The sequence below is a fragment of the Misgurnus anguillicaudatus genome, chromosome 19 (assembly GCF_027580225.2).
Source record: "Misgurnus anguillicaudatus chromosome 19, ASM2758022v2, whole genome shotgun sequence".
In the NCBI taxonomy this organism is placed as follows: domain Eukaryota; kingdom Metazoa; phylum Chordata; class Actinopteri; order Cypriniformes; family Cobitidae; genus Misgurnus; species Misgurnus anguillicaudatus.
Window position 1 is genome coordinate 11,797,588 of NC_073355.2, and position 13,697 is coordinate 11,811,284.

Sequence of the window (13,697 nt, forward strand, 5' to 3'; positions counted from 1 at the left end):
ACCAGGCAATAAGTATCAGCGACCAAAACCTTTTGAAACCTACAATTCAGCCAAATTGTATGTGTAAGCCAGAGACTAATCCTGAATCAGCTCTGGAACTGGTTTTACAATTCATCCTCGCTGAACAAACACATAATCCCGAACTGACGCAAACAGGCACATCTCCCGAAGGAATAAAGCAAAGTTTAAGTAAAAACAGAGGGGCACAGCTGTCAGCCAAAACAGAAAATAAAACCCACATAAACTAAACAGAAACCATTTCAGCTATCAAAGTTTATAAACTTGAGATGTTTTGAGGCACTCTTGGGATCATGAAACCTTAGATGAATTGTATACATGAACTATACATATCACGCTATGTATGTTAGAAACGCTGACCTGCTTGTCCTCCATACATTCATGTGTGTAAAAAGACATGGACAGGGCATAATACAGGAAACATCTGCAGGTGTCTATGAGTTGTGGTTCACTTGTCCTGACATGCAAGCTGTTCTTGATGAAGGAGGAGCTGCGCAGTATTATTATATTGTGTGCCAGCTGCAGGCCAGCAGTGTGCCTGTATCAAAACAATTCATACATCATTTGTTGTGAAACCAGTGTTAAATAACTGTCTCTGACACCTCTAGTCTCTCCTGTCTAACGGGTTTTTTCAATACAGTTGTGGATGAAGAAAGAATAGAATCACAAAAAAGTACATTGTCTGAAAAAGTTGTAATGATGTTATACGTAATTTTAAGCTTTGATATGCTATATTTATATTGTAAGAATTTGACCCTCCATACAGACACTAGCAGATGTAGTGTTAGCAATTCAAAATACAATATTTTTTACATGACATAGTAGAAGAGGCCTGGCTTAACACACAAGAAGTTGTGTGTGTGTGTGTGCACAGGCTGCTCTATATTATTTACATAAATGTTTACCTTGCCCTATAATTAATTATTAAATGCATGCATGTCTTTAATTTATGATGACTCAAACTTTAATACAAAAAAGAAAAACGATTAAAATGCAAACTTAATGCTAACAACTCGTCTCAGTGAGCAATAAACAAAAAGTCACATGTCATTTTGCAGCTTTATATTGCGCATGCGCCTTGCGTCTGTCAAGCAGAGAGAAATTAGTGTGTTTCATGTTGATTTTAAGAATTATAGTTATTTATTTTATCCGGAAAATATCATATACGTGAAAAGAAATTCTCTCTTTGCAAACCAATTTTTGACTTTAAATCATATATAAAATAAAAACCCTAACAAACTAAAATATTTTATTTATATTTTTCTGGAAGCTGATACTAATATTATGACTATGTATGTTTTGTATGTATGGCATTGTATAATAAAAAATGGCAATTAAAAGAATAAGAGCATAAATGTTCATTTAAACACTGGAATCGCGGACCTTCACTGGAGAGGAGTTTGGGCTTACTGCGCATGCGCATTCTCCAAAATTCAGTGAGCGAGCATCTCCGCTCAGATTCCTCAGCGCGTCCTCGCTGTCTTCAGTCTAGTAGAGCTAGAGCTCTTACCGCTTGCTGTGCGCAACATGGAGTAAGAGAACGCGCTTCTCGGACTTTCGGCTCTTAACTTAATTCTAGCCGTCTAAAGTGAACCCATACAGAAGAAAAACACGATGTAGTGAAAGTACTGACGGTGGACTGTTTGATTTTGTAGCCGTGGAGCAGATCGGTATAGTTTCGGGCTGAGGAGAGGTAACTTAGAGAGCGGCGGGACAAACATGCTGTCGCCGCTCGTGGCGTGTTTGCTCTCGGTTCTGGTTCTGTGTCGGATAGCGCGGTCGCAGTACTCGAGTGACCAGTGCAGCTGGAGGGGCAGGTGAGACCCACTTAAAATATATTCATAATTTTTTTCTCATTACAAATAACGTTACTCATGTATACGACAGTAGTATTGTAATTGTAGCCTTAGATAAATTGATGGTTTTAAATAAAAATTAAACACGTTTTTTCCTTAATAATCATAGGTTTTTGTATTTTATTTGTAGTATATTCATATTTAACTACAACATTTAACACAGCATCATTATAATAGTTACCGTAGTTTAACACATTTATAGTAAATCTGTGATAATCAATCCGCCAAAAAACATGGTTAACTATACTAAAACCATGGTTCATACCGCTAGTACATTTAAAACAATTGCCGAAAAGTTAAAACCTAAGTGTTATTCTACTATTATTATTATTGTTAGCACTACTAGTAATAGTTAGTAGTAGTAGTGGTATCATTAGTAGTAGAGTAGTCATTACTTTTGATAGCAATATTTGTCATGTCATAAATAAGAACGTCATATTTCTAGTAGTCACAGTATTCTTAGTATTATAATGGATTAAGTGTGGTTGTAGTCAGGACTAAACAGTTATATCTCTTTTTCAGTTGTTTTCAGTTGTAAAAATCTCTTAATGATAGTTCAGTAGTTTAGTTAAACAGTCCTCTAATTACCATCCCGCTCTGTAACCTCACCCTGGCATATCCTGCAAGTACTTCTACATTTAGAGAGAAAGAAACTATCAGCATTGTATGTCTGTGTGTTGGTTGTTTAAATAACCCAATGATATAATAATAATACAAACAAAGCTATTAAAACTATTAGAAGTTATCCATCTAATCAAACAAACAATGAGAAATAAGACAATACACTGACCCTCAATACTGTATACAACATTTCAGACAAGAAACAAAGTTCAATAACAATCTTTTGGGTGACGGTGGTTTTCAACCTTTCGTCTATAACGTGTGTATAGGTGAAGGTTGTGTAGTTTGTCTGGGTCAGTGATGAATCTTTAACTAATGAGGAGTTTTGTTGATGCTACCAGCATAACTTTGTCTCGTGACACGTTTGGTATTTTTCCTCCACAATACCTCCCTTCCTGCAAAAAATTCCTTAAACGTTACATATATTTGGCCCGGTAGTCTCTCTCTAGAAAAACAAGGGCAGGCGTGCTGTATTCTGAGTGTGCGCCCATAATCTGGTGCTGATTTGCCAGGTCTTAGTTCAGCCTCTCATTACAGCAGAGCCGAATTTCAAATGCTCTTAATTAAAGAGAAGCCATTATGCATGCAAGTCTGCTCCCCACATGTGTCACCCTGGGCCTGCTACCCAGGCTGCATGTGATTTTCGGTCTTTACCTCTCATTTTGGTGAGCTTTGAATCGGGAGTCTGCAGCCGGCCCGAAATCATCTCTGATTGAAGGACCGCTGGAGGGTTTATAAGCAGATGGCTCATTTTCTGCCTAACTGACAGGGAGCCACAGACTTGAACCGCAAATGATGTCCAAAAGCAGCGTAGAGGGCCTTTTGTGCGGCCAGCGGACGCCGACGGGGCTCTCGCCCGGACATGCAGCTCCTCGTCTTTCTGAGGAGTTGAAAGCGATGGGAGGCGAAGTGCGTGACCTGCATTTGCACTTGCATGCCCCGGGTTCGGCTACTGTCTCTGCACTTGTTTGCTGGCGAGGCCTGTGTGTCCAAGGATCCATTGACTTAAGTTTAAAAAATCCTGCTCGAGGCAGTGCGCCAGTGTCGGGTCTTGCCAAAGAGTTGGAATGGAAAGGGGAAAATCGTAGACGGTTAATGTTTTTATATGTGTGTGCGTACGTCTGCGTGTGACGGGTCATGCAGCAAGCCTTGCACGTGGGTCTTAACACCTTGTGTGAAAAGACATTAACTTCATTCTTGCAGCTAGGAGAAAAGCTTTTCTTTGATATGGGGTTCGGCTTTGGACTCGACTTTGGCGCGCTAACTGTTCAGGACAATTACCCCAATGTTTGAAGTTTCCTTTGCTGTGTTTCGCATTAAAAGGGCACTAAAGTAAAGCTGAAAAAATATCCAACCACGATTTTTTTAGCGGATTACCTTAGTACAGTTGTCTGTAAAGTATAAAGTCAGGTTTGTGTTGATTAATCTAAAGCCTGTTAGTTAAAATTTCCAACCAGATGGAGGGAAACGATATCTAAATTGCTCTTATCAAAAACCTAGTTGCAAAGACTCCTTGATCTGGTCAAATATTTTTGCAAATCCCAGAATGCATTGCAAATGATAAAATACATTTATGCAAGGTGCAGTCAGTTTCTTACAAAATTAAAAGTCTTATCTGTCATACACCATATTTTATGCAATATTTGTGTGTCCTAAGCATTTAATGCTAATGAATATTGAATTGTTAGCTAACAACATGCTAGTGCTACCTCTGCTTGTTCATTGCTGCTGTTTCATTTTAATTTCTTATGAGGTTCTTAGGAAATTTTTGGTAAGCATGCTGTCCCAGCTGGGCCTCACAAGAATTTGTATATATTTTATGAGTTGGCTAATTCTTAGGAATTCATATAAAGTCAATCGTGCAAAATATACGATTATCATAAAAAACAAACGGGTCAATGATTTGACGTTAATTATCCGTATGGTTCAATTAAATGTTAAATAAACATCAATTTAATGATGAATAAAATATAATCATCTAGTTTAGTATAATATGATTTGTTAACATACATTTTTACATAATTTGTCAAAAATTATTTAGAAAACAGAGCTGTTTTAAGTATAGACGGTTTCAGCAGTAACAACATAAATAAGCAGCTGTCGTGGTCCGCACGTAACTTCCGGTAAACTCCGCTAAGAATAAATAACAACAAAGTTCTTTAAACGTAGTTTATTTATATAACAAGCAAAAACAACACATAGATTACCTAGGAAACCAAAACATTGGTTATTTTCGACGAGGCATTTGTTCAAGAGATCAGTTTAGCAACTAGTCAGACCATTAAAAAACGAAACCGGAAGTTCGGATCCAGACGTGTATCGCGTCATCGCACATGTGTCCGATGAAACCGTCTATATGTCAGGACAAATATTACAAAAAAACGCATAAAAATGTACATTTAGAAATAACTAATAAAATGATATTTTACAATGACTTTTTTATGATTAGGCTTACGTGCCATCAAGGTGGATACAATATTAATAATTCTCATTCTTTGGCGCAATTGGCGGTTACACCATTTGACATTTTCAGGTCCATTCAGTCTTAACTTTCATAAAAATGGTGCAAATATAATTTTTTATTGCATACATAAATACACTATGTGCATTGAAATAAACCTGATTCATGCCTTTAAAACAAGTTTTAAAAAGATTTTTGAATTTCACATCTTGCCAAACCGTTTTTGCCACTGACCCAATACCCGAAACCTCGCCACTAACTCCAACGTCACATGGGCAAAGACAATCAAATGACAAAAATGTAATACAAATAAGCCACCTCATAAAATACGTACAAATTGCCATGAGATAGCTGTATGTAGACAGCTCACTAGGATTTGTAGCATCGCTTAAATCTCCCTTTATTTCTCTCTCTTTCTTTAGTGGGCTGACCCATGAAGGACACACCCGGGATGTTGAACAGGTGTATCTCCGCTGCGCCCAGGGCTTCCTGGAGTGGCTGTACCCTACAGGGGCCATCATCGTCAACCTGCGCCCTAACACAGTGTCTCCTGCCACCTCTCTTCTCTCCGTCTGCATCAAACCTTCTAAAGAATCCAGCGGAACCCACATCTACCTGGACCGGCTGGGAAAACTGCGATTGCTCCTTCGTGAGGAAGATCAGGCGAAGGGGAAAGTGCAATGTTTTAGCATCCAGGACGGGGCGCTGTTCATCGAGGCCGTGCCTCAAAGAGACATCAGTCGAAAAATTACAGCTTTTCAGTACGAGCTGGTTAACCACAGACTAGGAGCGGATCCACATTCATTATCTGGTACGTGATTTGTCGTTCTCTTTTGTTTTCCTATAATATGAGACATATTTCAATCGGGCCTTGAAGGAACAGTTGCTTTCCCAAAAAATAAGAAAATACTACTAATTCTGCCAATGTAGTCTTATGTCAGTTTAACAGTTTTTATTACATGTGGAACATAAAAGAAGTAATGTAGCAAAAATCTTGACGTAAAGTAGCAAAATCTTGACGTAACGTAGCAAAATCTTGAAGTTGCTCTTTATTCCTCTATGTCTCTATAAAACAAATGTATGTGATCACCAGTCTTACTAAGCTACAAACGGACCTTAGAAGTAGCAAATTTTTATCCAAAGCAACATGCAATGCATTACACGACATGCATTTTATCAGTATGCGTGTTCCCCTGGGAATCAAACCCATGCCCATTTTGACCAACTAAATGCTCTACCAGTTGAGCTACAGGAACATAGCACATAAAACCTTTGTGTTTTATTTAAAGTTTCTAAAGCCATAAAGTATGTTAACTTCATTTGAGGACCAGATCAAAATGCATCAAGTCACAAAATTTAAATTTTCGAAATGTTGTTTGGAGTAAATGGTTTCTTATGCACACCATGGCGAGGGTTTGTTTATTTTAAGCTGTGTGCGAGCTGTGCGTAGCCAATATTTTCATGCCCGATGATATCTTGACCTCAGGAAACATCCACCCCTCTGCGATGCTTAGATTGGTGGATCCCTGTTCATATTTGCACTGGAAACCGATACTGATCTGCCATCTGATAAACACTGCCTGGATTTTCACTTCCATATGTTTCGTGATGGGACACCATGAACCACCCCATGTGCTTTGTATCAGTGATTTTCTCTGGAAAAGCCCATTAACAGTCAGCCTCATTTTAGAAATTAATTTTCAAGTGTTGCACCTGCCAACGACGAATAACTGAATGGCCCAAAGCAATGTAGATACAGCACATAACGGGTCTGTTTTTCTTCTTTCTGAAGTTTTATTCACTGTTTTCCCCCCGGGCACGTTCATAGCTGGCATGGAAATCTGGCTCTGATAAAGAAGAGCGTTTTGCTGTGTTTTTGAGGCATGGATCGGTTTAAAGCAGCATAACTTTAAACAGTTTCTGGGCATTTCGTCTGTGTGCTGTTAAGATGTGGTTTGTTGTGGCCTGTGATGTGTAATGCTCAGAAGAGTTTGTACGTTTGCCCCGTTTGGCAGGAGGTTGCGAGTACAGCAATCCGAGTGGGCAAATCTGTAAGTTGACCTGTTTTCCTTTTTCCAAACTTCTTGTGGGTTTTTTCGCTTTTCACTTCGAGAACGCTGACCTGCTGTGCTGGAACCGAGTTGCTTTCCATCATCGTGGAATGTGTCTTAGACCAGCTGTTGGGAGGACACATTATCTCCCTTCCTCTTCCTCTATTTCCCTGTCTCTCTGGCTTTCCCTCTCTCACTTTTTCCTTCATTACTTTTCTCTCTTGGTCTCTGAAGTGGTCGGGATGCAAGCGAAGTGGCATATGAATCTTTCCTCCATTAGCGTGGAATGCAGAAGGGACCAGATGTAGCAGGGACACTATCTTCCCCCTTTGGCCCGCGTGTGAAGTGGTTTCTATCCCAGCAGTGTTGCATTAATCCGGAGCGGCGAGGGCTGCTGACTCAGATGCCAGTCTATCCCTGCGGTTCTGTTTTAACTTTTGCATGTGAGCCTTTTGAAAAACCCCATATGCGATCCAAGCCTGGCTTTTAAGTCAGGGATGTAAATGTTAGCAGCAGTGTGCTGACTTTTGGAGGTCCAGAGTTCTGAACGATCACTGGTTTTGAAGTTTTGGCTTGTGTCAGTGCTGATTTCTGGATGACCTCTGGCCCCATTGGTGGTGGTGTGTCGCTCCTTGTGTTGCAATAGCGTCTGACCTCTAATCTGTTGTTCTTGCTAACATTTACACCAGACAAGGCTAGACTAAATCCACCCATGTGTAAAGTGTCAAATTGGACATTTTTCTACCCTGGAGGTAAACGGCATGTTGCAAGACTTCTATGGCACCCAGCATTACACATAGACGACAAAGTATAACTTTTACAGGAGTTAGTAAGTTAGTTTAAATGTTAAATATTATAAGCTGTGGCCAATACATTGAGCCTTCTCTTATTGGTGATGTAAATTTAAATCTGCTTGGATAGGATTGCCACATCACAGCGTATGTTATCTTAAGCTTTATGGTTTGCACATGTCGAGTTGAAAAATGCTAATTGTCAAGAACCTTCGTGTCTACCAGGAAAAATCTAGGTTATTTTATTTAAATCTTTATGAAACCTTTGTAAGGCTTTCAGCTGACCTGTGCTCAACAAATAAACATTTGGCTAGTAGATCACACCTCAGTACTCCACCTGTTCCAGCCTCACAAACCCCAACCCATAAACCCACAAAACCCACATAAACCCCTCCAACCGGCCACCTGAATCAACCATCGCTTGCTGCAAGTGTGAAGGGTTGGAGACCCTGCAGCCAAATGGATTGCTGGATTATATCAGCGCGTGGGGGCCTTAATGACCCGCAAGGCTACATCCTGATTTATTTGGAGAGAGAAAACACGCCGATCAAAGCCGACACGCTTCTGCTAGTGTTTAGATTACACTGATTGCCTTTAAAGGGAAAGACTGTTTTTTCTCTTGTCGTGTGTCGCTGTGGGTTGTAAAAGAGTACAAAGTGTTGGAGTCATATAGGTTGTTGGCACAGGTGGGTATGGTGTGGGTTCCTGTTGCCGTTTTTTATTTTCCCCAGAGCTAATAGTCCCTGGAGTTCCTGGTTTTTGTTTGTTTTTATCTCAGCTGGTTCTCATTTGTGGTGGGGTGTGAGGACACAGCGTATGTTGAGTGTTTTTTTAGAGGGAAAGGTTGAAACTGCATCTCCAACTAATGCAATGTCCTGTCGGTTGGCTACAGATGTTATTTCTTTTAATGAGGAGACTTTACCCGTCGGCCGCCTCACATCTCTGTTTGCTTTGAAGCCGACAAGGCGTGACGATAACGCCGGCCTGTGCGCGGTCAATAAATAACCATGTGCAGCAGAAATTAATTACGTAGAGTGTTTAATGTGTATTGGGAACACGTGGACGGTTTAGATGGATTAGGGGGTTTAAGGGCTGGTATGTTATGGAGATTACTAAAAATAACATGGTATGTTATTCACAGGGCATGCAGTTGGTTTTTGTTTATTTGTATTAAGAGTGTTTGGTCTGATTTGGTTTTCTGATCTCTCTCTACAGGAGCCTGCCAACCATGTACAGATGCCGAGGTCCTCCTGGCTGTTTGCACAAGTGACTTTGGTAAGAAAACATCTTATGTACAGTAATGTAATGTAATGTAAATATGTACAGGAGTCCTATTGGAATTTCTGTGGTAGTTTAGATCCAGTACTCGGTCATGAAAAAGGTTTTAACTAAAGCAGTTTTTTCTGCACTGGTTATTTTTTCCTGTTGTCTCATAATAAATATATGTTGTAAAAGATGTCGTTTTTTGTTTTGTAAGATCCGAAAGTTGGTTGTTATAAGTTTTAATAGGGCTGTCAATCAATTTAAATATTGAATCTTGATTATTTGTGTGTTGTCATGAGTTAACTCGTGATTAATCGCACATTTTTATCTGTTCTATATCTACCCTAATATATAACCCGTGCTTCAAATGTGTCAGTCAGTGCAAAGAAGACCATTTACAAGTTTTGTCACTCTTAATAACTATTTTAACATCAAACAAGTCCTGCACTTTTTCTAATTTTCCTGCATGTTTTAAAACCTTAAAATCTTAGACGTGCAAGTGGATGGCCATGCATCATTTGTATTAGTTAAGCCTTAAGGATGGTATACCTCTAATGCTACGTTTAGACCAGCCGCGGTAGAGACGGCAAGCGTGGGTGATTTACATGTTAAGTCAATGCAAAGACACGATTAGGCATCCTGTGGCGCGGTATGCGCGAGTGTTGCTGCGGGAAACGCCCAAGTTGAAAAATCTGAACTTCGGCGGATTTCCGCTCCGCGTTAACCAAAAAGGACCTTGATGTTATAGTGATGTGATTACAGGAAGCGAGCGGAGTCTCAGCTAAGTTGCGAAGCCCCTCCCATGACGCAAATATCCGCGTGAATGTCTCGAATGACTAGAATTTCAGGCGCGAATGAAGCGAGTAAACTCAAAATGTTCAAGCGTCCAACTACGCATGAATAGCGTGTATTTGCCGCCTCTACCGCGACTGGTGTAAACGCAGCATAAGGGGGCATGCACACCAAAGACTTTATGCCCACGGTTGTATGTTTTAAGTTGTTTCCAATAGAAGCTCTAAGCTCAGCGTTTTTCAAAAAGATAGAAGCTAATGTTTTTTTTCGCTCTGAAATCCGGTGGTCGGCGGTTTTTCCGCGCTGAGCGCGAGAATTAAAAATAATCAACTTTAGGTGAAAAGATCAGCACGTCAATGTCAGTTCTCACACGGCCTTCCAATCACAGTGGAGGAGGGGCGGGACAAAAATCACAACGACCAACCGGCGCATCGTACAATGACTAATAAACAAAGCAGAAAGATTGCAGCAACCAAAGCGATCAGGTTAAAAAATTGCTGGCATTCCGGGTCCTCCAATCGATTTCAGACGATTTTAAACGCTTTGGTGTGCGCAGCACATCCCCTAAGAAAACGTACCAAAAAATATCATCTTAGACGTTTAATTACTATTTCGAGCAATTGGGATCGCTAGACGAGGGATTAATGGACTTATTTTTATAAAAAACTCAATTTCGACCAAAATCAACATTTTTACTTTCTTTTACTTTCTTTTGCCTCAAAGTAGATCAAAATAAGACCATGCTCATTCTTACTTATTAAGACAACACAAATAAAAAATTAATAAAATGAGTGCCGTTAACATAAATGTACGTTAATGCGTTATTTGCATATTCATTTTGACAGCCCTAAAAGTTTAATAAAAAATTCTATTTTTTACACTAGAGAAATCACATGATGCATCCAATCAATAAAAAAGTCTTATTGAATCTAATCTCTCTCTCTTTCGTCCTCTACAGTGGCACGGGGTGGTATTCTTGGCGTGTCGCAGGAAGAAGATCAGACTTCTGTCAAAGTATCCTTGAGTCGCCTCTACAGACAAAAGACACAAGTGTTTGTGTCAGGGGGCGGCCGAGTCAAACGTTGGACGGGCTTTGTGAAGATGCCCAGCCAGTGCGGGGTTAAACCAGGGGACGGTGAGTTCCTCTTCATTGGGACTGTGCGATTCGGAGAGGCCTGGCTCAGCTGCGCTCCCCGATACAAGGACTTCCTTAGGGTGTATCAGGATGCACTGCAGCAAGGGACCAACCCATGTCATTTGGACACAGATTGAATTCTTTCCATGAAACCACGCGATCCGCCCTATCGCGAGGAGCTGTGACCTCGCAAGCAGCTGTCTGTCTTCGTCAATCTGCCTGTTTCTACAGAGAGGAGAGATTATAGAGCTGTAGACTGTCAAAGCGCTCCAGAATCTGCTCACCTGCTGTCCCAGCACTCCCTGAGACAGTGACTCTCGATCTTAAAACACGTCGTAGAGGCAACTGAACTCTGAAAGTTGGACTTGTACTAAGCCAATGGCAATGTCTTAAGACGTTTTCTCGTGTTTTGTAGCGAACCTCGCAGTCGAATGTGTAAAAATGTGAAAAGTAAATTCTAAAACGGAAGTCCCAGATGCTTTGTAAAGAGCTTGTTGTACAGTTTTGCAGTTGTTTCTATGACAGAAATATATTTGAAGAAAAAGCCTGCTTTTTATTTTTTAAGAAAAATTTTAAGTGCAATTGGCCTGTGTTTTGTCTTCAGGCTGTTCAATTTGCAAATGTCTCTTTCCAAGGATTAAAGAGTTTTTCTCTTTGGAACCAAACCATGTGCCTGTTGTTTATGTAAATAAGGTCACACTGCAGCTGCCTGCCATTTACTTTCATCTTGAGATGCACCGATATAAAACATTTCCGCCGATTATTCAGCCTGATATCTGTTGATACCAATAGTTTGGTGGTTATATTAACTTGCATTAACTAAATTCTCAAGATTAAATTTTATGAATGTTATTCATATAATGACCATTAATATTGAACGCTTAACTAGTGATGTTTCTTTATATTTTCTATACACAAAGGTCAAATTCATGCATTTCTTGCTCTTATTTGATTGACAAGATATATTGGCCATGACTATCGGCTGTTTTTAAACTATCGGCTGATCTGCCACATTTTGTATGTTTTTGTAGGGGCCCTGTGGTGCTGGGGTAAGGGACAAGGGGTGGGGTTTCATTATTGTTTTTTGAATTGTATGAATTCATACAAATGACCTAAACTCGTAAAATATAAACAAATTCCTGTGAGATCGGGCTTGATGTTAGGGTTAGGGCTACGGTAGGTGGTTACACAAAGTTAAAGAGCCAGTCTATAAGTTTCTAGTATACTGTTATCTAGGGTTTATTCTATGCTTCATGCGCAGCTTGTGCGTGTACAACGACATTTTGGTCCGTAAGAAGTCCTTATCAATCTAAAATCATTATGAGTCCGAGTCGTTTATAACGTACATTTAAAAAAACAACACACGTTAAACAAAAAAAATCAAAATATTATTTATTATAATGAAAATACCAGAAAAAATTTTAAGAACGGCAATATAAATATTCTTATAGACGTTTCCTGGAATAGCGTTTTTAAGGCTACTTATGTGGCACAATTGGAGTTTCTGCACGAGAGCGCCCTCTGGCTTTTGGGTATGCCAGATTTCATCGTGATACATTAAAATTCATTTATATAGAAAACGCGCATTTGCACGATTAATCGTTACAGGCTTTCTTTTATCACAAATGACTTATCTATAATATATATACTAGTCAACAATTGAAGTGGATCAAAAAGTTCATCAAAGTTGTCCTATGACAAGAATTGGCAAACATTTTGGTTTTTGTTCCAAAGTTCATTTACGCGATATAACAGCATGACGTAACCAAAAAGCTTCACAAAAGCAATCAGAGCGTTCAGACTTAAATAGATTCCCGGAAATACGATTTGAAACGGATTTCAAACCACCTCTGGATGTAGCCTGAAACGGATTAGAAAAAATGGATTTCATGCGGATTTTGTCTGTTCACACATAACAGTTAATGTGCTTAGACTCCAATATGCACCAAAATCCGATTTGGACTGATAGTGTGAACAAGGTATTGGTTAGGACAGGGGTGGGCAATTCCTGGTCCTGAGGGCCACAGCCCTGCAGAGTTTAACTCCAACCCTAATCAAACACAGCTGAAAAATCTAATTGAAGTCTTCAGGACTGTTTGGAAATGACATTCAGGTGTGTTCGATTAAGGTTGAAGCTAAACTCTGCAGGACTGTGGCCCTCGATGCCCACCCCTGGGTTAGGACAATAGTTCTCAACTCCAATCCTCGGGCCCCCCTCCCAGAACATTTGAGATGTCTCCATAAACACCTGATTCAGTTAATCAGCTAGTAAGTGTGTTAATTAAGGAAAAGTTTCAAACATTCTGGAAGGAGCCTAATGAGTGGAATCAGGTGTTTCATATAAGGAGACATCTAAAACATTCTGGGAGGGGGGGCCCGAGGACTGGAGTTGAGAACCACTGGGTTAGGGTTATCTAGATACGGCTTCCTCCTTTAATGTAACTCTACCCGATTTTTTCACCCATTTTATCATCAAACAGCTGGTTACTAGATGTACAACAAACTGAATTGTAATTTGACAATTTGGTTGACATTTTCGAACCCTTCTGAAACTCTTCATTCTTCTACAGAATGCTTTTGTCTGTGCTGCTGTGTTCACCAGCCTCACGTTTGTGATTAACTCACCAGCCTACCCCTCTCTGGTTATTATTAAATCAAGAAAATAATGCACAACAAGCTTTATTTGTTGTGCATCGTGCGTGATTCACT

General features: G+C 39.9%; 1 protein-coding gene across 1 annotated transcript; it reads left to right on the forward strand.

The window, feature by feature from the left end:
- Positions 1-1,457: 1,457 nt before the first annotated feature.
- On the forward strand, positions 1,458-11,653 carry metrnla (meteorin like, glial cell differentiation regulator a). The gene is made up of 4 exons (XM_055187088.2): positions 1,458-1,835; positions 5,379-5,767; positions 9,014-9,073; positions 10,812-11,653. Exons 1-4 carry the CDS (start codon positions 1,738-1,740, stop codon positions 11,123-11,125), a joined length of 861 nt encoding a protein of 286 aa, XP_055043063.1. The 5' UTR covers positions 1,458-1,737; the 3' UTR covers positions 11,126-11,653.
- The last annotated feature ends 2,044 nt before the right edge of the window (positions 11,654-13,697 follow it).

What these genes read in the sequence shown, in the direction of transcription:
- metrnla (XM_055187088.2), top strand. Translation starts at nt 1,738, where the DNA reads ATGCTGTCGCCGCTCGTGGCGTGTTTGCTCTCGGTTCTGGTTCTGTGT. An exon ending in GGATCCACATTCATTATCTG is followed by an intron (nt 5,768 to 9,013) that starts GTACGTGATTTG and finishes CTCTCTCTACAG; the next exon opens with GAGCCTGCCAACCATGTACA. An exon ending in TGTTTGCACAAGTGACTTTG is followed by an intron (nt 9,074 to 10,811) that starts GTAAGAAAACAT and finishes CGTCCTCTACAG; the next exon opens with TGGCACGGGGTGGTATTCTT.